Genomic DNA, 27,815 nt, shown 5'->3' on the forward strand with positions numbered 1-27,815 from the left:
AACACCCCAGCCCCCTCCCCAGGAAGGAGTGACACGGGGGGGCTTCCCTGGGGTGTATTTATTGGGGTGGGGGGGTTCAGAGCACGTGGGGGTGGGAGCAGAACTGGGGGGACCTGACCCACGCACTGGGGGGGACATACAGGGTGGGGGGGTCGTTTATGGGTGGGGGAGGTCTCCCGAGGGGTGGGGGGGGGTTCCTAGGGCCTGTCCCCGGCTGAGCCCCCCCAGCTCCAGGGCTGGGCCCCCCATTCCCCCCCCCCGGCCTCGCAGGGCCCTGGGAGCAGAGCCTGGGGTCACCTCAGCTCCCGGGGGGGGGTCAGGGACAGGCAGGGCGGCTGCAGGGGACCTGGGGACGTCCCTGGGGTGTCACTGCAGCTGCTGCTGCTGTTTCCAGCCCCGGGGCACAGCTGGGGCCTCGAACATCTGGCCAGTGGCCATGGGACTGCAGCATCCCGTGGGGGTTTGGGATCCCGGGGGGTCGGGATGCAGGATCCCCCAGGTGCCCCTGGCCTCCTTCCCTCCCCAGCAGCCGTGGCTGGCAGATGCTGCTCGCTGGGACGCTGGGCTGGGCTCTCCGGGCCGGTAGCACAGGTTCCCCGGGATCCTCCCGTCTGAGCCGGCTCCGCTCCCAGCCACGCCACCCTCCGGGAAGGGCGGGAGCCACGGGAGGAGCCCGGAGCCGGCGGGAGCCACGGGAGCATCCCCGCGGGGCTGCCGCAGCCGGAGCAGCTCCCGGCCCTCGGGAGGGCTCGGCGCAGGGGGGATCCCGGCCGGAGCTGCCGGGGGGGCTGTGCTCACCCCCGTGCCCCGGGGGTCCCGGCACTCCCGTTCTTGCCGCAGTCCCGGCTCAGGCGGGGCCGTAGCACAGGATCTCGCTCAGGTCGTAGCCGGTGACAGCGAAGGTGTCCCCGGCGGGGTCGCAGAAGCGGGCGCCGCACACCTGAGTGTCCGTCACACACTCGGCGTGGCAGTGCTGCACCTGCGGGGCGATCCAGACGGAATTCCAGGAATTCACAGCTCCAGGGGCCACATCCCTGTCCCCTGTCCCCGTGGCTCCACGTGCCAAGCCCAGACTGACCTCGATGTCATCGGTGTCCGGGTTCCTGCTGAGCTTCCAGACGTGCACAAAGGAATCCTCGGCACCCGAGAGCAGCTGCCAGGGGAGCAGGGAGCGTGGGGACACCGCGGAGCTGGCAGTGCCACCGGCAGGGGGGACACCGGGGGATGGGGGTGGGATGCCAGGGAGGAATGCCAAGCGGGATGCCAGGCTGGGATTTCAGGGTGGGATTTCTGGATGGAATGCCAGTTTGGGATTTCAGATTGGGATTTCAGGTTGGAAGGCCAGGCTGGGATTTCAGGATGGGATTTCTGGATGGAATGCTAGGTCAAATTTCATGTTGGGATTTCTGGTTGGAAGGCCAGGTGGAATGTTGGGGTAGGATGCCAGGTTGGAATGCAGATGGGATGTGGGGTGCAATTTCAGGTTGGAATGCCAGGTTGGGATTTCAGATTGGAATGCCAGGCTGGGATTTCAGGTTGGAATGCCAGGTTGGGATTTCTGGATGGAATGCCAGGTTGGGATGTCAGGGTGTGATGCCAGGCTGGGATTTCAGGTTGGAATGCCAGGTTGGGACTTCTGGATGGAATGCCAGGTTGGGATGTCAGGGTGTGATGCCAGGCTGGGATTTCTGGTTGGAAGGCCAGGTCGAATTTCATGTTGGGATTTCTGGTTGGAAGGTCAGGTGGATGTCGGGGTGTGATGCAGGTTGGAATGCCAGGTGGGATGTCAAGTTGGAATGCTAGGCTGGGATTTCAGGTTGGGATTTCTGGATGGAATGCCAGGTTGGGATGTCAGGGTGTGATTCCAGGTTGGGATGTCAGGTTGGAAGGCCAGGTGGATGTTGGGGTGGGATGCAGGTTGGGACATTGGTCAAGATGCCAGCGTGGGATGCTGAGTGTGACTCCAGGAGTGACTCCAGGAGTGACTCCAGCTGTGACCCGAGCTGTGCCCCCGTCCCCTGCGCACCTTGCCGCTGAGCGGGGCCAGGTCCAGCGCGTAGATCCAGCGGGCGTGGGCGCTGACCTGGGCGCGGATCCGGCCCGACCCCGCCTCCCACAGGCGGATCTGCCCGTTCCCATAGCCCGCCGCCACCGTCCCGTTCCACAGCGCCACCGAGGAGCAGGAGCAGCTGGGCGCGGGGACACGTGTCACCCCCGCGGGGCTGTCCCCCCCGCGTGCCCCACACCCTGCGGGATGCCCGGGGCTCACCCAGATCCCGGGATCTTCCCCAGCAGGGTGAACTCCTCCCCGCTGCTCCAGAGGCACAGCGTCCCGGAGTCATCGGCTGTCACCAGGTCGCCAGCCCCGTCCTGTGGGGAGGGAGGGCTCAGGGACAGCGGGCAGCGTCCCCAGCTCTGCGGTGGCACTGCCCCACGGGCACCAGGACAGGCTGGAACAGCTCCTGAAGCGCTGACGGGTCCCGTTGGAACTCGTCCGTCCCTGCCCACGCTGCCACGCCAGGCTGGATTTCGAGGAAGGATCAGGGCACCCCTCCCTCCCTCCCTCCCTCCCTGAGGATTCCCGGCTCCTCCCGGCCCTGGGAAGGCCCCAGTGCAGCCCGGGGAGCAAAGCCCAGGGGGCTGTGTGAGTGGGAGGTGACACAAGTGCCCCGTGTCCCCAGGGTGACACGGTGACACGGCAGCTCGGGAATGGCGTCTGGGGGATGAATTCCTTGGGGATGCCAGAGCGAGGAGAGCTCAGTGACTCAGCAGGGAAAGTGCTGAGTGGGAGGAAAGCGGCTGGTGAGTCTGCAGGGACCTGCCCTGTGAGCTTCCCGCGCCTGAGGAGGTTCCAGGAGAGACGGGAGGAATGTGGCACAAAGGATGGCGTGACAGGACACAGGGAATGGCTTCCCACCAGAGAAGGGGAGATTTGGGTGGGATTTTGGGAAGGAATCCTTCCCTGTGAGGGTGGGGAGGCCCAGAGCAGCTGTGGCTGCCCCTGGATCCCTGGAAGCGTCCAAGGCCAGGCTGGAGCCACCTGGGACAGTGTCCCTGCCATGGCAGGGGGTGGCTCTGATGAGATGTGGGGTCCCCTGTCCCCCGTACCGGGGCCTGGCCCTGCTCGGCCGCGATGTCGGTGACGGGATCCCGGTGCTGCTCCAGGACCTCGCTCAGCGTCACGTTGGTGCCTTTTGGGGGGATGTCAAACACCAGCACGGCCCCAAAGGACGTCCCTGCGGGGTCAGGGGGGTCAGCAGGGCCGGGCCAGCCCGGGGCCACCCCCTGCCCACGGCCCGGGCTCACCCACGCAGATGAAGCGGCCGCCGGCCGCGGCGATGCCTCGGGCGAACACGGAATGGGCTGGAAGGGAACAGGTCTGTGTCACCTGGGATGGGAACTGGGGACAGGTCTGTGTCACCTGGGATGGGAACTGGGGACAGGTCTGTGTCACCTGGGACAGGAACTGGGGACAGGTCTGTGTCACCTGGGATGGGAACTGGGGACAGGTCTGTGTCACCCTGGGATGGGAACTGGGGACAGGTCTGTGTCACCTGGGATGGGAACTGGGGACAGGTCTGTGTCACCTGGGATGGGAACTGGGGATGGGAACAGGTCTGTGTCACCTGGGATGGGAACTGGGGATGGGAACAGGTCTGTGTCACCTGGGATGGGAACTGGGGACAGGTCTGTGTCACCTGGGATGGGAACTGGGGATGGGAACAGGTCTGTGTCACCTGGGATGGGAACTGGGGATGGGAACAGGTCTGTGTCACCTGGGATGGGAACTGGGGATGGGAACAGGTCTGTGTCACCTGGGATGGGAACTGGGGATGGGAACAGGTCTGTGTCACCTGGGATGGGAACTGGGGATGGGAACAGGTCTGTGTCACCTGGGACAGGAACTGGGGATGGGTCTGTGTCACCTGGGATGGGAACTGGGAACAGGTCTGTGTCACCTGGGATGGGAACTGGGGATGGGAACAGGTCTGTGTCACCTGGGATGGGAACTGGGGATGGGAACAGGTCTGTGTCACCCTGGGACAGGAACTGGGGAGAGGTTTGTGTCACCTGGGATGGGAACTGGGGACAGGTTTGTGTCACCTGGGACGGGAACTGGGGACAGGCTTGTGTCACCTGGGATGGGAACTGGGGATGGGAACAGGTCTGTGTCACCTGGGATGGGAACTGGGGATGGGAACAGGTCTGTGTCACCTGGGATGGGAACTGGGGACAGGTTTGTGTCACCCTGGGATGGGAACTGGGGACAGGTTTGTGTCACTGTGGGACAGGAATTGGGGACAGGTCTGTGTCACCATGGGACAGGTTTGTGTCACCCTGGGACAGGAATTGGAGAAGGGGACAGGTTTGTGTCACTGTGGGACAGGAATTGGGGACAGGTCTGTGTCACCTGGGACGGGAACTGGGGTCACAGCCCAGGCCTGGCCAGGTCTGGCCTGTCACAAGCAGACACTGGGGTGCTGCTGTGCAGGGGAAGGGGCTCAGCCTGCAGAAAAGGGGGTCAGGGGGTCTGGGAAATGGATTTGTAGAAAAGTTTTAAAGTTTGACACAAGGGCTGGACAAATGGGGACCTTGTGGTCCTGACAGGAGGGGACAGCCAGGGAACAGGGACAGGGTGACAGGGACAGCCCCAGGCTGTGCCAGGAGAGGTTCAGCTTGGATATTAACAAAATTCCATCCTGGGAAGGGCTGGAATTCCCCCCCTGGCAGGGTGGAGCCCCCAGCCCTGCGCTTGTGGCACTTGGGGACAGTGCCAGGGTGGCCTGGCAGGGCTCTCAGGGCCTCACCTGGAGGCAGCTCCGGGACGTCCAGGGCGTGCCAGAACACCATGGTGGAGCCATCAGCCTCGTGCATCTGCCACCAGGGACAGGCTGGGACCCTGGGGGGGACAGGGGACCCCCAGAGCCCCCCAGAGCCCCCCGGCCTCACCTGCACCCCGCGCTGGGACGTGAGCACCAGCAGCACCCGGGCTGGCAGCTGGCACCACGCGGCCTGCGGGGACACGGGGACACTGAGGGACCCCCACACCTCGGGGGGTCCTGCCCTGGGGAGCCCCAAACCCCTCCTGAAGGGTCTCAAACCCTCCTCTAGGAGAAGCCCCAACTTCTGCTGGAACAGGAGCCCCCAAATTCCCTCCTGGAGCCCCCAATCTCCTCCTGGAGCCCCCAATCCCCTCCTGGAGCCCCCAAATTCCCTCCTGGAGCCCCCAATCTCCTCCTGGAGCCCCCAATCCCCTCCTGGAGCCCCCAATCCCCTCCTGGAGCCCCCAAAACCCCTCCTGGAGCCCCCAAATTCCCTCCTGGAGCCCCCAAATTCCCTCCTGGAGCCCCCAATTCCCTCCTGGAGCCCCCAAAACCCCTCCTGGAGCCCCCAAACCCCTCCTGGAGCCCCCAAACCCCTCCTGGAGCCCCCAGACCCCTCCTGGAGCCCCCAATCCCCTCCTGGAGCCCCCCAATCCCCTCCTGGAGCCCCCAAAACCCCTCCTGGAGCCCCCAAACCCCTCCTGGAGCCCCCAAACCCCTCCTGGAGCCCCCAGACCCCTCCTGGAGCCCCCAATCCCCTCCTGGAGCCCCCAGACCCCTCCTGGAGCCCCCCAATCTCTTTCTGGAGCCCCCAATCCCCTCCTGCAGCCCCCCAGACCCCTCCCGGAGCCCCCCAATCCCTCCCGGAGCCCCCAATCCCCTCCTGGAGCCCCCAGTCCCTTCCTGGAGCCCCCAAATTCCCTCCCGGAGCCCTCAAACCCCTCCTGGAGCCCCCAAACCCCTCCTGGAGCCCCCCAAACCCTCCTGGAGCCCCCAATCCCCTCCTGGAGCCCCCCAATCCCCTCCTGGAGCCCCCCAAACCCTCCTGGAGCCCCCAATCCCCTCCTGGAGCCCCCCAATCTCCTCCTGGAGCCCCCAAACCCCTCCTGGAGCCCCCCAAACCCCTCCTGGAAGCCCCCAAACCCCTCCTGGAGCCCCCAGTCTCCTCCTGGAGCCCCCAAACCCTCCTGGAGCCCCCCAATCCCCTCCTGGAGCCCCCAAACCCCTCCTGGAGCCCCCAAACCCCTCCTGGAGCCCCCAGTCTCCTCCTGGAGCCCCCAAATTCCCTCCCGGAGCCCCCAAACCCCTCCTGGAGCCCCCAATCCCCTCCTGGAGCCCCCAAACCCCTCCTGGAGCCCCCAAACCCCTCCTGGAGCCCCTAATCCCCTCCTGGAGCCCCCCAGTCTCCTCCTGGAGCCCCCCAAACCCCTCCTGGAGCCCCCCAAACCCATCCTGGAGCCCCCCAATCCCCTCCTGGAGCCCCCAAACCCCTCCTGGAGCCCCCCAATCCCCTCCTGGAGCCCCCAAACCCCTCCTGGAGCCCCCCAATGTCCTCCTGGAGGCCCCAAACCCCTCCTGGAGCCCCCAGCCCCTCCCTCAGGTGTGTTTGATGTCCCCCCAGATCAGTCCCCGCCAGCCTCAAGGACCCCCCAGCTTCCCCCAGACCCCTCGGGGGGCTCCCTTGCCCTCCCCACGCCCCGGGCCCCGCAGGATCCTGAACCCCCGCCCCATTCCCGGTGCCAGGGCGGTGCCAGGGCCGCGTCCCGCCGCCCGCCCGCCGCCAGCCCGGGCTGTGCCCGCCTCACCTGGGTCAGCAGGGGCGTGCTGAGGGCAGAGCCCCCTCCCCGGGCCTGCAGCTGCCGGGCGGGCCCCTCGCCGGCCAGCAGGCTGAGGCTGCTGCCGTGCACGGCTCCGAGGGCCGGGCCGCGCCCGGGGCCGCGCAGCACCGCCAGGTTGTTGTAGAGCGCCGAGCTGCTGCCCCGCAGCGCCAGGCTGCGCTCCCGCCGGTACGGCCTGCGGGCACGGCCGGGGCTGCCGGGGCACCGGGGCACCGGGACACCGGGGGGCACCGGGGGGCACGGCCGGGGGGTGCGGCAGGGGCTGGGGGGGCTGGGGGCAGAGCCGGGGCAGCGGGGGGCAGATTCAGGGGAGCGGGGGGCAGATTCAGGGGGCTGGGGGCAGATCTAGGGGGGTCCTGAGAGCTCCAGGGGGCTGTGGGAAGGTCCAGGGGGGAGCGAGGGGCAGATCCAGGGGAGTCAGGGGCAGATCCAGGGGGCTCGGGGCAGATCTAGGGGGGTCCTGAGAGCTCCAGGGGGCTGTGGGAAGGTCCAGGGGGGAGCGAGGGGCAGATCCAGGGGAGTCAGGGGCAGATCCAGGGGGCTGGGGGCAGATCCAGGGGAGCGAGGGGCAGATCCAGAGGGGTCCTGAGAGCTCCAGGAGGCTGGGGGAAGGTCCAGGGGGGCGCGAGGGGCAGATCCAGGGGAGTCAGGGGCAAATCCAGGGGAGCGGGGGGCAGATCTAGGGGGGTCCTGAGAGCTCCAGGGGGGAGCGAGGGGCAGATCCAGGGGAGTCAGGGGCAAATCCAGGGGGGCTGGGGGCAGATCCGCGGGAGCGGGGGGCAAATCCAGGGGGGCTGGGGGCAGATCCAGGGAGGTTCAGAGAGATCCAGAGGGGTGGGGGTAGGTCCAGGGGGGAGCGAGGGGCGGATCCAGGGAGCTGTGGGCAGACCCAGGGGAGCGGGGGGCAGATCCAGGGGCCTGGGGGCAAATCCAGGGGGGCTGCGGGCAGATCCGGGGAAGCGGGGGGCAGATTCAGGGGGCTCGGGGCAGATCCAGAGGGGTCCCGAGAGCTCCAGAGGGGTGGGGGCAGATCCAGGGGGGAGTGAGGGGCAGATCCAGGCGGGTCCCGAGGGCTCCAGGGGGCTGGGGGTAGGTCCAGGGGGGTCCCGAGAGCCCCAGGGCCCGGGGGCAGATCCACCCCCCTCCCCTCCCAGCGCCCCCCTCACAACCCCCGGCCCAAGCTCCGCTGCCAGGGCCCCCAGCCCAGCCCCTCCTCAGGAACTCCCGCCCTCCCCGAGGCCCCTTCCCCCTCAATCCCCCTCAGTTCCCCCGGTTTCCCCTCAGTTCCCCCCGGTTTTTCCCCGTCCCGCTCACCCGGTGCTCGCCGCCGCCATGGAGACGCGTCGCGGCGTGATGACGCAAAGGCGGGCGGCGCCCGGTGATGACGTCACGTTGCCGTGGAGGCCGGGACGCCGAGGGGGCGGGATGGCCGAGGTGGGACTGGGAGAACTGGGAGGGACCGGGAGGCGGTGAAACGGGGCAGAGGGGGCGGGGGTTGGCTGGGGGGAGCTGCGGGGTGTGGGGAGCTGGGGTGTGCTGGGGTATAATGGGGTGTACTGGGATGTACTGGGGTGTACTGGGATGTACTGGTCTACACTGGGATGAGGTGGGGGACCGTGCTGAGGTGGCCTGGGAGGCACTGGGCTATGCTGGGATGTACTGGGCTGTACTGGGGAGCCATACTGGGATGTACCAGACTATACTGGGATGAGCTGGGGGGCCGTGCTGGACCATACTGGGATGTACTGGGATGAGCTGGGGGGCCATGCTGAGGTGGGCTGGGAGGTGTTGAGCTATACTGGGATGTACCAGGGGGCCGTACTGGGGTGAGCTGGGCTATACTGGGGTGTACTGGGATGTACTGGGCTATACTGGGAAGTACTGAGATGCACTGGGCTGAGCTGGGGGCACATGCTGGGCTATACTGGGATGTACTGGGCTATACTGGGGAGCCATGCTGAGGTGGGCTGGGAGGTACTGGGCTATACTGGGATGCGCTGGGATGTACTGGTCCGTATTGGGATGCACTGGGATGAGCTGGGGGCCCATGCTGGGCCGCGTGGCAGTGTACTGGTCCGTACTGGGATGCACTGGGATGAGCTGGGAGGTACTGGGCTACACTGGAATGAGCTGAGGGGCCACACTGGGCCACGTGGCAGTGTACTGGTCCGTACTGGGGCGCACTGGGATGAGCTGGGGGCCCATGCTGGGCTGCACGGCAGTGTACTGGTCCGTACTGGTCCGTACTGGGATGCACTGGGGTGAGCTGGGAGGTACTGGGCTATACTGGTCCGTACTGGTCCGTACCGGGGCGCACCGGGCGGCGCCGCGGCTGCCCGTGTCCCGGCAGAGAGCGAAGCCGCACGGCTCGGGCGGCGGCAGGCCGAAGCAGGACAAGCCCCGCACGCCGGGCCGGGCCGAGCCGCGCCATGCCAAGAAGGGCTCCGCCAAGAGCCCCGGGCGGGCCGAGCCCGCGGCCGAGCCCCGCGAGCCGCTGGACGTGCGGCCCCTCCTGGACGAGCTCCTGGAGCGCGCCGTGACCCGGAGCGCGCTGGCGGCCGTGGCCCGGCAGGTGGGAGCCGAGCCCGGGTTTGGGGGATCCGGGCTGCGGGCGGGGTCTCACGCCGTGCCCGCAGCGCGTGCCCTTCGCGGTGGCGCGGGCGCGGGATGCCATCCTGTTCGTGGCGGAGTGGTGCTTCGTGGTGAGGGACAGCGAGGACCCGCGCCCCGAGCGGGACACGGACCCCGAGGGGGACACGGACCCCGAGCGGGACGGAGTCTGGAAGGAGGACGAGGAGCCCCCGCCGCAGCTCTGGGACTCGTGCACACCGGGCGTTGCCGCCGTCGTCTCTGTGCCCTCGGAAGAGGTGAGAGGGTCCCCGACCCCCCGAGCCCCGCGGGACCCGCGGTGGCACCCACCCTCTGTCCCCGGGCAGGAGCTGTCCGAGGAGCTCTCCGCCACAGCCGAAGTTCCGCCCGTGGGTCCCGGCGATGTCCCCGGCGCCGCTGCCGCCCGGGATGTCGCCGTGTCCCCCCGGCGGGTCCCGCCCGGCGATGTCCCCGCGGCAGCCGTGGCTGAAGGTCCCCTCGGCCAGGACACCGCCCTGCGTGTCGCTGTGCCCCCGGGCCAGGTGAGCCGCGCCCCGATCGCCCCTCCCCGAGACCCCTCGGGCTGAGCCCCAGCCCGGTGTCGCCCCGCGGGGACCCCGCACCGACACCGGCTCCGCTCCGCCCGCCGCGCCAGCCCCGCGCCGCCGCCGCCGGGCCCGCACCGCGCCGCCCCGAGCCGAGCACCGCTCCCCAGCCCCCCAGGAGGGGCCGCCGGCCCTCCCGCGCCCCCGAGAGGGGTCCGCGACCCTCCCGGCCCCCGCGGCCCCGGGCGGCGCCGCCGGCCGCGCCCCGGCCCCCGGCCCCGCCACCGGCCCCGCCCGCCGAGCCCGCGGCACCGGCGGCGCAGGAGCCCCGCCAGGGCGACCAGGAGGCGCCGCCGCCATCCTCCTCGTCGTCCCGCTCCAGCGTGCCGTCCGTCCAGCCGCGCCGGCTCTCCCGCAGCCCCGGCGTGGCCCGGCTCGGTGCCCGGCGCGGTGCCACCCGCTGGGTGCTGCCCGAGGTCAGGGTGGTGGACGCGAGCGGCGAGCCCGAGCGGGGCTGGGCGGGAGCCTCGCGGAGCCGCCTGCCGCTGCCGGGGTCCCTGCAGGTGCTGCCGGGGCCCGGGCGGGTCGCCAAGGGCCAGCCGCGGCTCTGCGACCCCTGGCTGGCCTCGGCCCGCCTGGCCCCCGGTGTCACCGTGCGCTGGGGCGGCAGCGAGCGCCGCGGGCCGGCCCCGGTGGGGCACGGCGGCGACGAGCAGGGCGACGAGGCGCTGGGGACGGCGGATGAGGAGCTGAAGCCCATCCTGGCCGACCCGGAGTGCCGGCTCTCGGAGTACAAGGAGGAGGAGCTGGAAAACCTGCTGGGAGCGGGGCTGCTCCTCCCGGGGGCTGGCCCGGCTCCGGAGGGACTCCCGTCGCCCCGGGTCTCGCCGGTGCCGGGGTTGGCACCGGGCGTGGCACCGTGGGACGCTCCCGGAGCTCGGGGCTCTGTGACAGCGCCGCCGAAAAGAGCAGAAGTGAATAAAAAGTATTAAAGTGAGATTTGCGGAGCGCGCCGTGCCACCGGAGGCGGGCCGGGAGCACCGGGTGCCGCCAGCGCCCGGAGCCGCACGCGGCTGGTCCCCGCTGCCCCTTTGTCCCCGAACGAGGAGTAAGGGCGATGTGACGGGGTGACACGCGTGGCCTCGCCCCGGGAGATCCCGTCCTGGGCAACGGGGACAGTCCCAGCGAGGGACCCCGAGCTTGCCCGGAGCCTCCTCCGCCTTCCCGGGCGCAGCTCGGGGTCCCTCGCTGGGACTGTCCCCATCCCACAGGGACGTGCTCCAGCCCTGCGGTGTCCCCTCGCTGCCCGAAGGGGACTTCGGGGGGCATCGCCCCTCCCGCAGCCGCCCCGGGCTTGCAGGGAGCCCGAAGGGGCGCGGGCGAGCAGCCCCGGGGTGGCACCGGCGACACTGAGGTGACAGCGGTGTGACACAGGGAGCTTTACCTGTCCCCCGAGCTGCATCTATAGAGACCCTCATTAGCCCTGATGAGTGGGCGTGGTTTCGTTCATTAGCATGTGTGGTTTTCAGATCCTTTCAGCGCCAGGGGAGGCCTCAGGCGGGGATTTCGGTCCCTCATTAGCAGAGGATGATGGAGTGGGCGTGGCTTTCATTCCTAATTAATTCCCCTCGGGTCTTAATTCAGCGCTCCTCGAGGGTCCGCTCTGGCGGCCCTACAGAACGGGAAACCCCAAACTCAGGCCCGCCCTGGGTGTCCCTCTGCCCGCGGAGCAGGTGAGACATGCCCCGATCACCCCATTTGTGACCCCATTTATTTCGTGTGGGGGCAATTCCTCCCGTGTTATCAACACCACGGAGGAACATTGGGGTGAAAAACATCGTTTGGGGTCCAGCCTGGGCAGACCGGCAGATAATGGTGGTGGGGAAATAAAAAAAGTCCGTGTGGTTTTACAGCACCCACAGCTTTTTAACAGCAGTAAATAAACTGTCATTTCCTGACAGGGTGGCACTGGGGACAGTGGGGTGGCACAGGGGACGCGTGGCTCGCCCTCCTGCCTGCTCCAACCACTCTGCTGTCCCTCCTCGGCTCCCAGCGCTCAGGGAGCAGCGGGACTCGTGCCGTGCCGTGCCGTGCGGTGACACCGGCCGGGCAAAGGTCCTGCTGTGCCCTCTGTCCCCAGCCCCACCCCGCGCCCGGCCATGGAGCTGCTGGGGGCTCTGAGCCCCCCGTGGTGGCTCCTGCTGGCCCTGCCGCTGGCCCTGCTGCTCTGGGCCACGCGCAGCAGCCCCTGGGACCCCCGCAAGTGTCCCACCGACCTGACGGGCAAGACAGTGATTGTCACCGGAGCCAACAGCGGTGAGCACGGAGCGGGGCGGGGACACGCGCGGGGGTGGTGGCGTCATGGCCGAGGGGTGACCTGCAGGGGACACGGGTGTCGCTTTGCCAGGCCCCTGCTTTGGGAGTGCAAGTGGCTGCAGAAGCAGCACTGGGCACCCACAGTGTGCCCCTGGTGCCCCCTGCCCGCCTCCCGAGGCTGGACTCGGCACTGTCAGTGACTGACGGACACGGCCACCATGTCACACCAGGGATGGGGTCACTTCTCCCCGCTGTGTGCCACTGCCATGAGGTCGGGCTGGCACCGCTGGAGACCCCCAGGCTGGGATTGGGACACCCACACGTGCTGGGCTCCATCCCCTCCCCAGTGCCCATCACTCCCTGCTGGGTGGTCCTGGCTGTGACAAGGGCTGCCCAAACCTTGGGGACAGGGACGTGGACCCCCAGGGATCACCCCTCTCGGCGTCCCGCAGGCATCGGCAAGTGCGTGGCCATGGACCTGGCGCGCCGGAACGCCCGCACCATCCTGGCGTGCCGGAGCCGGGAGCGGGGCCAGGCGGCCGTGGAGGAGATCCGGGCGGCCACGGGGAACGCGGCGGTGCTGCTGCGGCCGCTGGACACCGGCTCGCTGGCCTCGGTGCGCGCCTTCGCCCGCGCCGTGCTCCGCGAGGAGCCGCGCCTCGACGTGCTGGTCAACAACGCCGGCGTCACCGGTAGGTGACGGGGAAAACCAAAATACCCTGCAGACACAAAGGGGTCCAGAGCCACGTCCTCATGCCCCATGGAGTGCCCACCTGTGGGGGTTCCATCGTTGGTGTCTCTGGGTCGGGATTGGAGGCACTTGAGACGGTAATTCGTGTTTGGACTCGGGTGTTTGTTATTTCTTATCAGCTAAACAGTCTCACTGCTGTGAGTTCAGCAGTGTTTCATTAGAAGGCACAAAATGGCTACAATCTTGTTACAAGGTCTTTTAAGACTGAACTGTCCAATTAAGAACTGACACCTGGATTATTTCCCCTTTTAACCCAATAACCGATCCCACAGAGCCTGCAATGCGGACTTTTCTGCCCAATTACAAAATGTCACTCAAACCATGAAGAAAAAGGAAGAAGAAGCATGAAGAAGAAACCCAGGAGGACACCCTGTGCCCTCCATCTTGCTTCCATCCACAACACACTAAAAATCCCAAACCCTAAATTTCTCATCAAATGACACACCTACACTACTCTCTATAATCCATTTCACACTTTTGTGGATTCTGGTCTATCTTGAAATCTAGGAAAGTTTCTCCATGGATGAGGGTCAAAGTCAGTGCTCCCCTGGGGGTCAGGGCACCCCAGAGCAGACAGAGAAATATTCCCAGTGCCCTGGGTTTCCACACCCACTCTCCTTTCAGGTTTGCCCTTCGCCATCACGTCGGAGGGCTTGGAGCAAACCTTCGTCACCAACTACCTGGGCCCGTTCCTGCTCACCAACCTGCTCCTGGGTGAGTGCAGGGCCTGGCGGAGTCGGGGGGCTCTGGGGACTCCTCCTGGCTCACCCCCTGCTTGGCACAGACCTGCTGAAGGCCTCGGCGCCCGCCAGAGTGGTCAACGTGTCGTCGTTCCGGCACAGCGCGGGCACGGCCGACAGCGGGTACCTGACGGGGCAGCGGCGCCCGGGCGGGCACGACGCCGCCTACAACAGCACGAAGCTGATGAACGTGCTCTTCACCAACGAGCTGGCACGGCGCCTGCAGGGCACAGGTGGGTGCTGGGCCATGCCGGGCTCAGCCGTGCCGTGTGGCACCCTGGGGACACAACTCGTGGCAGATCCCGGGGGGTGACACGGGTTGGGCTCGCTGGGAACCCCCAAGGGTGGCAGAGCCGGGGCTGAGGTCAGGCTGGGGGCTGCTCCCCGAGGGATTTGGGGACCCTGCTGACGGTGTGGCCCAGCAGGGGTGACGGCCAACGCGCTGAGCCCCGGCGTGGTGAGCACCAGCATCATGCGCCACTTCAGCTGGGCCGTGCGGGCGCTCTTCGTCCTCCTCCGCCCCTTCATGAAGGTGAGCAGGTCCTGCCCTGCCGGGGGCAGCGGGGTGGCTGGGCGGGAGGTGCCAGACCCCTCCTCACCCCCGTGCCCCCGCAGTCGGCCGAGCAGGGCGCTGCCAGCACCATCTTCTGCGCCGTGTCGGAGGAAGCCGCGGGCATCAGCGGGAAATACTTCGACAGCAGCTGCCGGCTGGCGCTGCCCTCGGCGGCCGCCCGCGACCCCGCGCTGGCACGGAAGCTCTGGGAGGCATCGGAGCGGCTCACGGGGCTCTCGGGGCAGGACTGAGCCAGCGGGATGTCACCCCTCAGCGCGGGAAGGGGGGACACGGGCGCCGCTCTGCTCCCGCTGTGCTGCCCAGGGGACACCACGGCGCCGGGCAGCTGTGGCTGTGACGCTTTTATTAAAAACCCCGGCGCTACTCCCAGGTGATGTCCAGGTCCAGCCGCTGCTTCCTCACGGCCTGCAGGAAGCTGTCGTAGTCGCGCCGGTGGATGTCGGGGCAGCGGCACAGCTCCAGGCGCCGCAGGGGCCCCTCGGAGCCCAGCAGCTGCCACACAGTGCCGGGGGACACGCGGCTCTCGGCCAGCGACAGCTCCCGCAGCTCCGGCAGCGCCAGCGCCGGCTCCAGCACCGCGTCCAGCGGGAAGGGCACGGCCAGCAGGCGCAGCACCTGCAGCCGCGGGGCCACGCTCAGCAGCGAGGCCAGCGTGGAGCTCAGCACCGGCCCGTGCGCCGCGGGCACCGGCCCGGCCAGGCTCAGCGAGAAGCTCTGGAGCCGGGGCAGCCCCCGAGGCAGCAGGTCGGTGGCCCAGCGTGCTGGCGGGGCGGGGGGCTCCTCCTCGGGGAGCTCGTGGTGGGCGCGGGGGTCTGGCGGCACTTCCAGCTCGGCGCTGAAGCTCTGCAGGCCGGGGCAGCTGGCGAGGAGGGCGGGCAGCGAGAGCGGGTCGCGGCAGGTGAAGCCGTGCAGGGTCAGGGCGCGCAGGCGGGCGCCCAGGCCCTGTGCCAGGGGCAGCACCTCTGCCAGCGCCCGGCCGCGCCGCCCGGAGCAGCCCAGCGTCACCCGCGACAGGCGCGTCCAGCCCGGCAGCTCCCGCAGCCCCGAGGCGCCGGCGCTGTCCCCCAGCCACACGCTGAGCTCCTCGGCCTGGGGACACACGGCGTGGACGGTGCCCAGCGCGTCCTCCTCCACCTCCTCCAGCTGCCGCAGGGGCAGCGCCAGCGGGGCTCCCTCGGGGGCAGCCCCCCGGCCCCGCGCCAGCTCCTCCAGAGAGGGGAAACCCTCGGAGTCCTCGGTGCCCTCCAGCCGCCCCGCGCGGAGCAGCCCCAGCGCAGCCGGCAGGGCGCCGTGTGCCAGCACCTCCAGGCACGGCAGGGCCAGCAGCAGGAAGGCCAGGGCAGCCAGCGTGTCCCCGTCCCCGGCGTGCTGCAGCTCGCGGGCCAGCAGGACGCGGAGCGCGGGGCAGCCGGGGCTGCGCTCGGCGGGGTCGTAGGCCAGGTGGCGCAGGGCGCGCGGTGTCACCTTCTTGCAGCCGGACACGTCGAGCTCGCGCAGCTGGCGGCAGCTGGAGCCCACGGCAGAGAGCACCTGGATGTTGGCCTGGGTGTGGGCCAGCCCCAGGCGGCTCAGGCGGGGCAGCCCCTCGGCCAGGTCCACCAGCACGGAGGGCGAGAGGCGCCCGCAGCCGCCCAGGTCCAGCACGCTCAGGCCCTGCAGGCACACGGGGAGACCCTCAGTGGGGCGGGCAGGGGGCACGGGTGCCACTCTCAGCACCTGCAACTCGAGCCTCGGAGAGGGTGGGCAGGCCCTGTGTGCTCCCCCTGTGCCAACTCCTTGGCAGAGGGATGATGGCACCCCCAGCAACACTGATGGTGGGCATGCCCAGCCCCATGGAGCTCTATCCCCCTTACCCCACGGAAGGTGGGCACCTCAAACCCCACAAAGGATGAGCACACCTGTCCCACTCTCCCATCCTCTTAGAGAGGGTCACCCCATAGACCGTGGCACTCCCAGTTCTGCTCCCCCAAGGTGTTGTCACCCCCTGCCCCATGGATGACGAGCACCCACCCCAAGCTCCATCCCCCCTACCCCATGGAAGGTGGGCACCCCAAACCCCACAACGTATGAGCACCACTGCCCCACTCTCCCATCCCCTTAGAGGGGGTCACTCCCCATGTCCACACACCATGGCACTCCCAGAGTGTTGTCACCCCCTGCCCCATGGATGGTGAGCACCCACCCCAAGCTCTATCCCCCTTACCCCATGGAAGGTGGGCACCCCTGTCCCACTCTCCCATCCCCTTAGAGGGTGGTCACCCCCCTGCCCCACACACCATGGCACTCCCAGAGTGTTGTCACCTCCTGCCCCATAGATGGCAAGCACCCGCCCTAAGCTCTATCCCCCTGCCCTATGGGAAGTGGGCACCCCAGCCCTACAAAGGATGGGCACCCCTGCCCCACTCTCCCGTCCCCTTAGAGGGTGGTCACTCCCCCTGCCCCACACCCCATGGCACTCTCAGTGTTGTCACCCCCTGCCCCGTGGAGGGTGGGCCCTCCCAACCCCACAGACGTCACCCCCCGTGCCCACAGCAGCCCTGCCCCACTCCCCCAGCCCGTGCCCGTGCCCACCTGGCAGCGCAGCACGATGAGGTGCCCCAGGGCGTTGTTGGCCAGGCCGGGGCAGGCGCGCAGGCTGAGCTGGCGCAGGTGTGGCAGCAGCAGCAGGTGCAGCGCCGCCCGCGACAGCCGCCGGCTCGTCCCCAGCAGCTGCAGCAGCTCCTGCACCAGCCCGCAGGCTGGGGGGCACAGGGGGTCAGCGAGGCCCGGGACCCCCCGTGCCCACCCCCACGGGGGCCTGAGGCACCCCCGAGCTCACCCAGGTCGTTGAAGGGCCCCACGAGGAAGCGGAACTCGTACTCGTCCAGGTAGTTGTCGCTGTAGTCCTTGGCCCAGAGGCTCTGCATGTGCTGGGCCAGGCTCTGCAGGCACAGCGCGGTCAGCGCGGGCACTGCCCGCCGCCGGGGCATCCCTGCATGGGGACAGGGACAGGGACAGTCAGTGTGGGCACTGCCCCCGCCGGGGCATCCCTGCGGGGACAGGGACAGTCAGTGTGGGCACTGCCCGCCGCCGGGGCATCCCTGCATGGGGACACAGGGACAGGGACAGTCAGGGACAGCCACCGTGGGCATCCCTGCAGGGACAGGGACAGCCAGCATGGGCACTGCCTGCTGCCAGGGTATCCTGGGACAGTCAGGGACAGCCATTGTGGGCATCACCTGACGACAGGGATGGGGACAGGGACAGTCAGGGATTACCGACTGGGGACAGGGACAGCCACTGTGGGCACTGCCAGCCACCAGGACATCCCAGGGACAGGGACAGTCAGGGACAGCCACCAGGACATGCCAGGGATGGGGACAGTCAGGGACAGCCCCCATGGGAACTGTCCACTGCCAGGACATGCCAGGGACAGGGACAGTCAGGGACAGCCACCAGGACATCCCAGGGACAGGGACAGTCGGGGACAGCCACCAGGGCACCACTGGGGGGTGGGACACTCGGGGACAGGACGGACACCGCCACCCCTCACAGCCCCAGCTCATCTTGGGGTCACTCGCCCCAGACTGCCTTGGAAACCTCGCGGTGCCGGTGCCGGTTTCACTGCATTCCCGGCGGGAATAACCCGGGAATGAACCGGGAACCGCGGCCCCGGCGGGCACCGGGACACCGAGACGGGATCGCTCGGCTGCGGGAATTATCCCGGGATTAAGCGGGCCAGGGGACGCCCGGGCGGTGGCGCTGGCGCCGGGAATGCGGCACGGAACCGAGCGGGACGGGACCGGGAAAGCCCCAGCCCGGTTTGGAGCCCTCGGGAAACGTCCCGGGGCAATCAGTGGGGTGGGGAGGGGAAAACATCTTTAGGGAGCGGGGAAAGGGTCTTGGAGATGGGAAAAGGGAGGCAGGGATTGGGGAAAATGTGAAAAAGGAGGAGAGCCCCGGGAAATGGGGGAAAAGGCCTGGGAAATGGGGGAAAAACATGGGAAATGGGGGAAAAACATGGGAAATGGGGGAAAAAAACAAGGGAATGGGGAAAGAGCCCTGGGAAATGGGGGAAAAACCTGGGAATGGGGGAAAAAAAACAAGGGAATGGGGAAAGAGTCCTGGGAAATGGGGGAAAAGGCCTGGGAAATGGGGGAAAAAACAAGGGAAATGGGGGAAAAAACAAGGGAAATGGGGGAAAACCACAGGAAATGGGAGAAAAAAAACCCTGGGAAATGGGGAAAGAGCCCTGGGAAATGGGGGAAAAAAACTGGGAAATGGGGGAAAAAACATGGGAAATTGGGGGAAAAACATGGGAAATGGGGAAAGAACCCTGGGAAGTGGGGGAAGAACCCTGGGAAGTGGGGGAAGAACCCTGGGAAGTGGGGGAAGTATCCCAGGAAATGGGAAAAGAACATGGGAAATGGGGAAAGAGCTCTGAGAAATGAGGGGAAAAACCTGGGAAATGGGGAAAGAACCTCAGGAAATGGGGGAAAAAAACAGGAAATGGGAAAAACATCCTAGGAAATGGGAAAAAAGCCTGGGAAATGGGGAAAGAACCCCAGGAAATGGGAAACAGCACTGGGAAATGGGGAAAAAACTGAGAAATGGGGAAAAACTCCAGGAAATGTGGAAAAGATGCTGGGAAATGGGGAAAGAGCCCTGGGAAATGGGGAAAACCCCCTGGAACTGGGGGAAATATCCCAAGAAATGGGAAAAGGACCTGGGAAATGAGGGAAAAAACCTGGAAAATAGGGAAAGAACCTCGGGAAGTGGGGGAAGAGCCCTGGGAAATGGGGAAAAAAAACAGGAAATGGGAAAGGAGCCTGGGAAATGGGGAAAATCCTCAGGTACTGGGAAAAAACCCCTCTGGGACGGGAGGAAATCCCCTTGGACTGGGAAAAGAACTCTGGGAAATGGGGGGAAAACCCGGAAAATGGGAAAAGTCCCTCTGGAAGCAGCTGGGGCACGGGGAGTGACCAGGGCGGGGCTGTGGCACTGCCACTGCCACTGTCACCGGAGAGCCTGGGGCACGGTGAGTCATTAGGGCGGGGCCGTGTGGCACTGGCACTGTCATCAGGGCACGGCCCGCCCGGAACTGCCGCGGACAGCAGCGGGACACCGGGAATGGGATACCGGGATGGGACACCGGGGATGGGACAGCGGGAGGGGACACTGGGAATGGGACATTGGGACAGGAGGAGGGGACATTACAATGGGACACTGGGGTGGGACACTGGGGAGGGGACACCGGAATTGGGACATTGGGATGGGACACCAGGAAGGGACATTAGAATGGGACACCGGGGAGGGGATACCGGGGATTGGGACACCAGGAATGGGACACCGGGATTGGACATTGGAATGGGACACCAGGAGGGGACACTGGGGATGGGACATTGGGGATGGGACATTGGGATGGGACATTGGGATGGGACACTGGGGATGGGACATGGGAGGGGACACCAGGAGGGGACACCGGGAATGGGACACCGGGGTTTGGGACATTGGGACACGAGGAGGGGACATTACAATGGGACACTGGGATGGGACACCGGGGAGGGGATACTGGGATTGGACATTGGAATGGGACACTGGGATTGGGACATGGGAATGGGATACTAGGAGGGGACACCAGGAGAGGACACCAAGAGGGGACACTGGGGAGGGGACATTAGCATGGGACACTGGGGATAGGACACCGGGAATGAGACATTGGGATGGGACACTGGGATTGGGACACTGGGGATGGGACATGGGAATCAGATACTGGGAGGGGACACCAGGAGAGGACACCAAGACGGGACAGCGGGGATGGGACACCGGGAATAGGACACCAGGAAGGGACATTAGAATGGGACACCGGGGAGGGGATACCGGGATTGGACATTGGAATGGGACACCAGGAATGGGACACCGGGAGGGGACATTATAATGGGACAGCGGGAATGGGACATGGGAGGGGACACTAGGGATGGGACAGCGGGAGGGGACACCAGAATGGGACACTGGGAATGGGACATTGGGGATGGAAGACCGGGAATAGGACACCAGAATGGGACACTGGGAGGGGACATTGGGAATGGGACAGTGGGAATGGGACACCGGGAGGGGACACCGGGGATGGGACAATGGGGATGGGACATTGGGAGGGGACACCGGGATTGGGACATTGGAATAGGACACCAGGAGGGGACACTGGGGATAGGACACTGGGATGGGACATTAGAATGGGACACCGGGAATGGGACACCGGGAATGGGACACCGGGAAGGGACATTAGAATGGGACACCGGGATCGGACACTGGAATGGGACACCGGGAATGGGACATTGGGATGGGACACCGGGAATGGGACACCGGGATGGGAGCGGATCACGGGGCAAACCCTTCCCAAATCCCCAGGGAGGAAATCCCCCCCGCTTCCCTCAGCAGATTTGGGGACCCCTCCTCGACCCCGCCCTTGCTGGCCCTCAGGAACCTCGACACCCAAACCCCAAAATCCCCACCAGAACCCCACACATCCAACCACCCCGTTTCCACGGCAACGCCTCCCGGCCCGGGAGCACTCACCGAGGGCCGCCTGGTCCCGACTGACCCCGTCCCGCCGCGCTGCTTCCTCCTCCTTCTCCTTTTCCTCCTCATCCTCCTCCCCGGGCCTGGCCCCGCCATAACTCGCCCCTCCCTCTGGGCCGGCTTCACTTTTGGCGCTGCGCATGCGTAGAGCGTGAAGACCCTTCCGCCCTTACTCCCCCAGCGGGCTGCCCCGCGCCGTGCCTGACGCCCAGCGCGGCCGTACGGCCGCGCTGGGCGTCAGGCACGGCGCGGGGCAGCCCGCTGGGGGCTTTGCTGTCGGGCGGGGTCGTCGGTACCGGGAGCGGCCGGGCCGGAGGTACCGGGGGAGGCCTGAGGGGACCGGGGGCTTCGGGGGCGTCCCGGGAGTGGGGGGAGACGTGGGTTTGGGGCCGGGGAGGGAGAGAGAGTGAGGGAAGTGCGGCGGAGGCGGTGGGAAGGGGAGGGGGCTTCGTTGTGAGGGGGGGGCGTGAGGGGGGTTTGGGGTTTTTAGGGGGGTTTTGGGGTTTGTGGGGGGTCTGCAGGGGTGTTTAGGGCTTTTTTAATGTCATTTAGGGAGGTTTTGGGGTTATTTAGGGGTGTTTTGGGGTTATTTAGGGCTGTTTGGGGTGGATTTAGGGGATTTTAGGGGCATTTCAGCATTGTGGGATGGTCTTCAGGGGGATTTAGGGGGCATTTAGGGGTGTTTGGGGAGGATTTAGGGGTTTTTAGGGTCGTTTTGGCGTTGTGGGGGATCTGCAGGGGTGTTTAGGGTTTTTTTGATGTCGTTTAGGGGTGTTTGGGGGCATTTAGGGCTGTTTTGGGGTTATTTAGGGCTGTTTTGGGGGTTTTAGGGATGTTTGGGGTGGATTTAGGGGTTTTTAGGGGCATTTTAGGGTTGTGGGATGGTCTGCAGGGGTATTGAGGGGTGATTGGGGTGGGTTTAGTGGGTGTTTAGGGGAGGTTTTATGGCTGTTTGAGGGCATTTAGGGGTGTTTGGGGAGGATTTAGGGGATTTTAGGGGGATTTTGGGGTTGTGGGATGGTCTGCAGGGGGATTTAGGGGGCATTTAGGGGTGTGTGGGGAGGATTTAGGGGTTTTTAGGAGGATTTAGGGGTTTTTAGGGTTGTTTTGGGGTTGTGGAGGGTCTGCAGGGGTGTTTAGGGTTTTTTTTAATGTCATTTAGGGAGCTTTTGGGGTTATTTAGGGCTGTTTTGGGGGTTTTAGGGATGTTTGGGGTGGATTTAGGGGTTTTTAGGGGCATTTTAGGGTTGTGGGATGGTCTGCAGAGATATTTTGGGGTGATTGGGGTGGATGTAAGGGTGTTTGGGGTGGGCTTAGGGGGCATTTAGGGGTTTTTAGGAGGATTTAGGGTTTTTTAGGGTCATTTTGGGGTTGTGGAGGGTCTGCAGGGCTATTTAGGGGGCATTTATGGATTTTTGGGGAGGATTTAGGGGTTTTTAGGGGCATTTTGGGTTGTGGGAGGGTCTGCAGGGGGATTTAGGGGGCATTTAGGGGTGTGTGGGGAGGATTTAGGGGTTTTTAGGCGGGTTTTGGGGTTGTGGGGGGTCTGCAGGGGTGTTTAGGGTTTTTTTGATGTCGTTTAGGGGTGTTTGGGGGGATTTAGGGCTGTTTTGGGGGTTTTAGGGATGTTTTGGGGCATTTAGGAATGTTTGGGGTGGATTTAGGGGATTTTAGGGGGATTTTAGGGTTGTGGGATGGTCTGCAGGGCTATTTAGGGGGCATTTAGGGGTGTGTGGGGAGGATTTAGGGGTTTTTAGGGTTGTTTTGGGGTTGTGGGATGGTCTGCAGGGGTATTTAGGGCTTTTTTAATGTCATTTAGGGAGGTTTTGGGGTTATTTAGGGGTGTTTTGGGGTTATTTAGGGTTGTTTGGGGAGGATTTAGTGGATTTTAGGGGTATTTTAGGGTTGTGGGATGGTCTGCAGGGGGATTTAGGGGGCATTTAGGGGTGTGTGGGGAGGATTTAGGGGTTTTTAGGGTTGTTTTGGGGTTGTGGGGGATCTGCAGGGGTGTTTAGGGTTTTTTAATGTCATTTAGGGGTGTTTTGGGGGTGTTTAGGGGTGTTTTGGGGTTATTTAGTGATGTTTGGGGTGGATTTAGGGGATTTTAGGGGCATTTTAGGGTTGTGGGATGGTCTGCAGAGATATTTAGGGGTGATTGGGGTGGATGTAAGGGTGTTTGGGGTGGGCTTAGGGGGCATTTAGGGGTTTTTAGGAGGATTTAGGGGTTTTTAGGGTCGTTTTGGGGTTGTGGAGGGTCTGCAGGGGTGTTTAGGGGGCATTTAGGGTTGTTTGGGGAGGATTTAGGGACGTTTGCAGAACATTTAGGGGTGTGTGGCGAGGATTTAGGGGTTTTTAGGGGGATTTTGGGGTTGTGGAGGGTCCGCAGAGGTATTTAGCTTTTTTTTTAAATGTCATTTAGGGAGGTTTTGGGGTTATTTAGGGGTGTTTTGGGGGCATTTAGAAATGTTTGGGGTGGATTTAGGGGATTTTAGGGGGATTTTAGGGTTGTGGGAGGGTCTGCAGGGGGATTTAGGGGGCATTTAGGGGTGTGTGGGGTGGATTTAGGGGATTTTAGGCTAATTTCAGCATTGTGGGATGGTCTACAGAGATATGTTGAGGTGTTTGGGGTGGGCTTAGGGGGCATTTAGGGGTTTTTAGGAGGATTTAGGGGTTTTTAGCGTCGTTTTGGGGTTGTGGGGGGTCTGCAGGGGTATTTAGGTTTTTTTTTTAATGTCGTTTAGGGGTGTTTGGTGGGGATTTAGGGATGTTTTGCTGGCATTTAGGGAGGTTTTGGGGTTATTTAGGGCTGTTTGGGGAGGATTTAGGGGATTTTAGGGGCATTTTAGGGTTGTGTGAGGGTCTGCAGAGATATTTAGGGGTGATTGGGGTGGATGTAAGGGTGTTTGGGGTGGGCTTAGGGGGCATTTAGGGCTGTTTGGGGAGGATTTAGGGGTTTTTAGGAGGATTTAGGGGTTTTTAGGGTCGTTTTGGGGTTGTGGAGGGTCTGCAGGGGTGTTTAGGGTTTTTTAATGTCATTTAGGGAGGTTTTGGGGTTATTTAGGGGTGTTTTGGGGGCATTTAGGAATGTTTGGGGTGGATTTAGGGGATTTTAGGGGCATTTTAGGGTTGCGGGATGGTCTGCAGAGATATTTTGGGGTGATTGGGGTGGATTTAGGGGTGTTTGGGGTGGGCTTAGGGGGCATTTAGGGGTTTTTAGGAGGATTTAGGGGTTTTTAGGGTCGTTTTGGGGTTGTGGAGGGTCTGCAGGGGTGTTTAGGGGGCATTTAGGGTTGTTTGGGGAGGATTTAGGGGTGTTTGGAGAACATTTAGGGGTGTGTGGGGAGGATTTAGGGGTTTTTAGGGGGATTTTGGGGTTGTGGAGGGTCCGCAGAGGTATTTAGGGGTTTTTAAAATGTCATTTAGGGAGGTTTTGGGGTTATTTAGGGGTGTTTTGGGGGCATTTAGGAATGTTTGGGGTGGATTTAGGGGATTTTAGGGTCATTTCAGCATTGTGGGATGGTCTGCAGGGGTGTTTAGGGGGCATTTAGGGGTGTTTGGGGAGAATTTAGGGTGTTTTAGGGTCGTTTTGGAGGGTCTGCAGGGGTGTTTAGGGTTTTTTTAATGTCGTTTAGGGCTGTTTTGGGGTTATTTAGGGATGTTTTGGTGGCATTTAGGGCTGTTTTGGGGTTACTTAGGGCTGTTTGGGGAGGATTTAGGGGTTTTTAGGGGGATTTTGGGGTTGTGGGGGGTCTGCAGGGGTGTTTAGTGGGGCTTTAGGGCTGTGTGGAGAACACTTAAGGGTGTTTGGGGGATTTTGATTCATTTGGATTTTGTTGATGGAATAGGGTTTTTTTGAGGGATTGGGGTTTTGATAGAATGGGTTTTTTTGGAGGGAGTGGGGTTTTGAGGGATTGGGTTTTTTTAATGGATTGGGTTTTTTTCGGAAAGATTGGGGTTTTGAGGAAATGGGGTTTTTAAGAAGGAATGGGGTTTTGATGGATTAGGTGCTTTTTGGGAGGGATTGGGGTTTTTTGGAGGAAATAGGGTTTTTTGAGAGATTGGGGTTTTTTTTGGAGGGATTGGGGTTTTGATGGATTGGGGTTTTTTTATGAACTGGGTTTTTTTGGAGGAAATAGGGGTTTTTTTGAGGGATTGGGTTTTTTTGGAGGGAAGAGGGTTTTGATGGATTTGGGTTTTTTTTGGAGGGAATGGAGTTTTGAGGGATCGAGGTTTTTTGAGGGTTCAGGGTTTTGATTAATTTGGGGTTTTTTGATGGAATGGGGTTTTGATGCATTGGGGTTTTTTTGATGGAATGGGGTTTTGATGGAATGGGGTTTTTTTGGAGGTAATGGGGTTTTTTTTGAGCTATTGGGTTTTTTTTTTGAAGGAATGGGGTTTTGATGGATTGGAGTTTTGATGGAATGGGGTTTTGAGGGATTGGGGTTTTTTGGAGGAAATAGGGTTTTTTGAGAGATTGTGTTTTTTTTGGAGGGAATGGGGTTTTGATGAATTGGGGTTTTAGGAAGAAATGGGGTTTTTTGGAGGGATCAGGATTTTTATGGAATGGAGTTTTTGGAGGGAATAGGGTTTTGATGGATTGGGGTTTTTGATGAATTGGGGTTTTTTGCAGGAAATAAGTTTTTTTGGGGGGGATTGGGGTTTTTTGGAGGGAAGAGGGTTTTGATGGATTTGGGTTTTTTTTGGAGGGAATGGAGTTTTGAAGGATCGGGGTTTTTTGAGGGTTCAGGGTTTTGATGGATTGGGGGTTTTTTTGATGGAATGGGGTTTTGATGCATTGGGGTTTTGATGGATTGGGGTTTTTTATGGATTAGGGTTTTGATGGATTGGGGTTTTTTTTATGGAATGGGGTTTTGATGAATTGGGGTTTTTTTTATGGAATGGGTTTTTTTATGAATTGGGGTTTTTTATGGGATTGGGGTTTTTTATGGATTGGGGTTTTTTATGAATTGGAGGTTTTTTGTGGAATGGGGTTTTTTATGGATTAGGGTTTTGATGGATATGGTTTTTTTTTTTTTATGGAATGGGTTTTTTTTATGGAATGGGTTTTGTTATGAATTGGGGTTTTTTATGGGATTGGGGTCTTTTATGGATTGGAGTTCTTTTATGGATTGGAGTTCTTTTATGGATTGGAGTTCTTTTATGGATTGGAGTTCTTTTATGGATTGGAGTTCTTTTATGGATTGGAGTGTTTTTAATGGATTGGGGTTTTTTGTGGATTGGGGTTTTTTATGAATTGGGGTTTTTTATTGATTGGGGTTTTTTTGTGGATTGGGTTTTTTTATGGAATGGGGTTTTTTTATGGATTGGAGTTTTGATGGATTTGGGTTGTTTTTTGGTGGATTGGAGTTTTGATGCAATGGTGTTTTGAGGGATTGAGGTTTATGGACTGGGGTTTTGATGGACTGGGGTTTATGGACTGGGGTTTTGATGGATTGGGGTTTATGGAATATGGAACGACTTCCAGCCTGGGTATCCCCCTGCCCCATGCCCTCCTCCAGCACCCCTCCCAGGGAAGAGGCTGCTCATGAATTCCCTGAGAAACCCGGGATTAAAGTGCACAGCTGGGAATCGCTCAGCGCGGAGCCGAGGGGGTTTGGGAAGGGGCGAACCCAGGGATTCCTGCCCCGCACAGCACAGCCCCGCACAGCCCCGCACAGCACAGCCCCGCACAGCACAGCCCCGCACAGCCCCGCACAGCACAGCCCCGCACGGCACAGCCCCGCACGGCACAGCCCCGCACGGCACAGCCCCGCACAGCACAGCCCCGCACAGCCCCGCACAGCACAGCCCCGCACAGCCCCGCACAGCCCCGCACAGCACAGCCCCGCACAGCCCCGCACAGCCCCGCACAGCCCCGCACAGCCCCGCACAGCACAGCCCCGCACAGCACAGCCCCGCACAGCCCCGCACAGCCCCGCACAGCCCCGCACAGCACAGCCCCGCACAGCACAGCCCCGCACAGCACAGCCCCGCACAGCCCCGCACAGCCCCGCACAGCACAGCCCCGCACAGCACAGCCCCGCACAGCACAGCCCCGCACAGCACAGCCCCGCACAGCCCCGCACAGCCCCGCACAGCACAGCCCCGCACAGCCCAGCCCCGCACAGCCCCGCACAGCCCAGCCCCGCACAGCCCCGCACAGCACAGCCCCGCACAGCACAGCCCCGCACAGCACAGCCCCGCACAGCACAGCCCCGCACAGCACAGCCCCGCACAGCACAGCCCGCACAGCACAGCCCGCACAGCACAGCCCGCACAGCACAGCCCCGCACAGCACAGCCCCGCACAGCACAGCCCGCACAGCACAGCCCCGCACAGCACAGCCCGCACAGCCCCGCACAGCACAGCCCCGCACAGCCCCGCACAGCACAGCCCCGCACAGCACAGCCCCGCACAGCCCCGCACAGCCCCGCACAGCCCCGCACAGCACAGCCCCGCACAGCCCCGCACAGCCCCGCACAGCCCCGCACAGCCCCGCACAGCACAGCCCCGCACAGCCCCGCACAGCCCCGCACAGCACAGCCCCGCACTGCCCCGCACAGCCCCGCACGGCCCCGCGCTTCCCGAGCACCGAGCCCTTCCCTGGGGGGATCCCGGGCTGGGCCGAGCCGCACTGACCTCCCGCCGGGCCTCGCTGTGCCTGCGGAGCGGCCGGGCCGTGCCGTGCCGTGCCGGGCCGGGCCGGGAATGCGGCGGGAGGAGGAGGAGGAGGAGGAGGCTGCGGGGGCTGCGGGGGCTGCGGAGCCGCGGCGCAGCCGAGCAGGGCGCAGGCTCCAGCGGCGGGTCCTAGCGCCGGCACCGGAACGAGCTCCGGGGGGAAAACATCGGCAGGGACCTCGGGCTTCTGGGCACGAGCCTGGGGCCGGGGTCTGCTGGCAGGGAGCAGGGATAGGGTGAGGGAACGGCGTCAGGTTGTGGGCTTTTAGCTGGGTGATAATTACTACTGATTTTATAGTTCCAGAATGATTAATTAGTACTGGCTTTATAGTTCCAGAAGGCTGATGAATTGCTTTATTTTATTCTATATACTATACTTGTTAAGCTTATTGCTCTTACAGTA

General features: G+C 63.4%; 5 protein-coding genes and 1 long non-coding RNA gene across 9 annotated transcripts in view; 4 read left to right on the forward strand and 2 right to left on the reverse strand.

Moving 5' to 3' along the window:
* Nucleotides 1-69: 69 nt before the first annotated feature.
* On the reverse strand, nt 70-8,109 carry WDR54 (WD repeat domain 54). 2 transcript variants are annotated; one of them, XM_064419132.1, is made up of 10 exons: nt 7,976-8,109; nt 6,629-6,836; nt 4,951-5,013; nt 4,809-4,875; nt 3,307-3,363; nt 3,109-3,236; nt 2,270-2,370; nt 2,027-2,189; nt 1,079-1,153; nt 101-979 (listed from the first exon to the last, which is right to left on the reverse strand). In XM_064419132.1, the coding sequence occupies exons 1-10, from the start codon at nt 7,993-7,995 to the stop codon at nt 848-850; spliced, it is 1,014 nt and encodes a 337-aa protein (XP_064275202.1). In that variant the 5' UTR covers nt 7,996-8,109; the 3' UTR covers nt 101-847. The 2 variants fall into 2 exon arrangements, with proteins under 2 accessions (XP_064275203.1, XP_064275202.1); XM_064419133.1 differs by lacking the exon at nt 3,307-3,363 and having other exon boundaries at nt 70-979.
* On the forward strand, nt 1,392-2,020 carry LOC135299747 (uncharacterized). Its single transcript, XR_010361663.1, has 3 exons — nt 1,392-1,483; nt 1,536-1,626; nt 1,679-2,020. It is a non-coding gene; the product is annotated as an uncharacterized LOC135299747 (long non-coding RNA).
* Nucleotides 8,074-10,792, forward strand: C4H2orf81 (chromosome 4 C2orf81 homolog). Of its 3 annotated transcripts, none has more exons than XM_064419131.1 (4): nt 8,074-8,095; nt 9,012-9,233; nt 9,298-9,792; nt 9,906-10,792. In XM_064419131.1, the coding sequence occupies exons 1-4, from the start codon at nt 8,087-8,089 to the stop codon at nt 10,785-10,787; spliced, it is 1,608 nt and encodes a 535-aa protein (XP_064275201.1). In that variant the 5' UTR covers nt 8,074-8,086; the 3' UTR covers nt 10,788-10,792. The 3 variants fall into 3 exon arrangements, with proteins under 3 accessions (XP_064275201.1, XP_064275200.1, XP_064275199.1); XM_064419130.1 differs by lacking the exon at nt 8,074-8,095 and having other exon boundaries at nt 8,165-9,233; nt 9,298-9,528; nt 9,598-9,792; XM_064419129.1 differs by lacking the exon at nt 8,074-8,095 and having other exon boundaries at nt 8,165-9,233.
* Nucleotides 10,793-11,894: 1,102 nt separating this feature from the next.
* LOC135299850 (retinol dehydrogenase 12-like) lies at nt 11,895-14,540 on the forward strand (the record flags this gene model as incomplete). The annotated part of the gene is made up of 6 exons (XM_064419279.1): nt 11,895-12,111; nt 12,564-12,803; nt 13,487-13,576; nt 13,647-13,835; nt 14,028-14,134; nt 14,218-14,540. Coding segments are annotated over 6 exons (1,032 nt in total), but the record flags the coding sequence as incomplete, so codon positions are not given.
* On the reverse strand, nt 14,503-27,637 carry LOC135299749 (uncharacterized). Its single transcript, XM_064419142.1, has 5 exons — nt 27,374-27,637; nt 20,732-20,868; nt 16,995-17,147; nt 16,748-16,914; nt 14,503-15,829 (listed from the first exon to the last, which is right to left on the reverse strand). Exons 3-5 carry the CDS (start codon nt 17,143-17,145, stop codon nt 14,537-14,539), a joined length of 1,611 nt encoding a protein of 536 aa, XP_064275212.1. The 5' UTR covers nt 17,146-17,147; nt 20,732-20,868; nt 27,374-27,637; the 3' UTR covers nt 14,503-14,536.
* Nucleotides 20,957-27,815, forward strand: part of DCTN1 (dynactin subunit 1) — a 63,064-nt gene continuing 56,205 nt past the window's right edge. Inside the window, exon 1 of the mRNA XM_064419140.1 lies at nt 20,957-21,050. The gene's annotated coding sequence lies outside the window, so the exon portion shown is untranslated. The remainder of the gene's footprint in view (nt 21,051-27,815) is intronic.

The sequence above is a fragment of the Passer domesticus genome, chromosome 4, assembly GCF_036417665.1.
Source record: "Passer domesticus isolate bPasDom1 chromosome 4, bPasDom1.hap1, whole genome shotgun sequence".
NCBI classification, from domain to species: Eukaryota; Metazoa; Chordata; class Aves; order Passeriformes; family Passeridae; genus Passer; species Passer domesticus.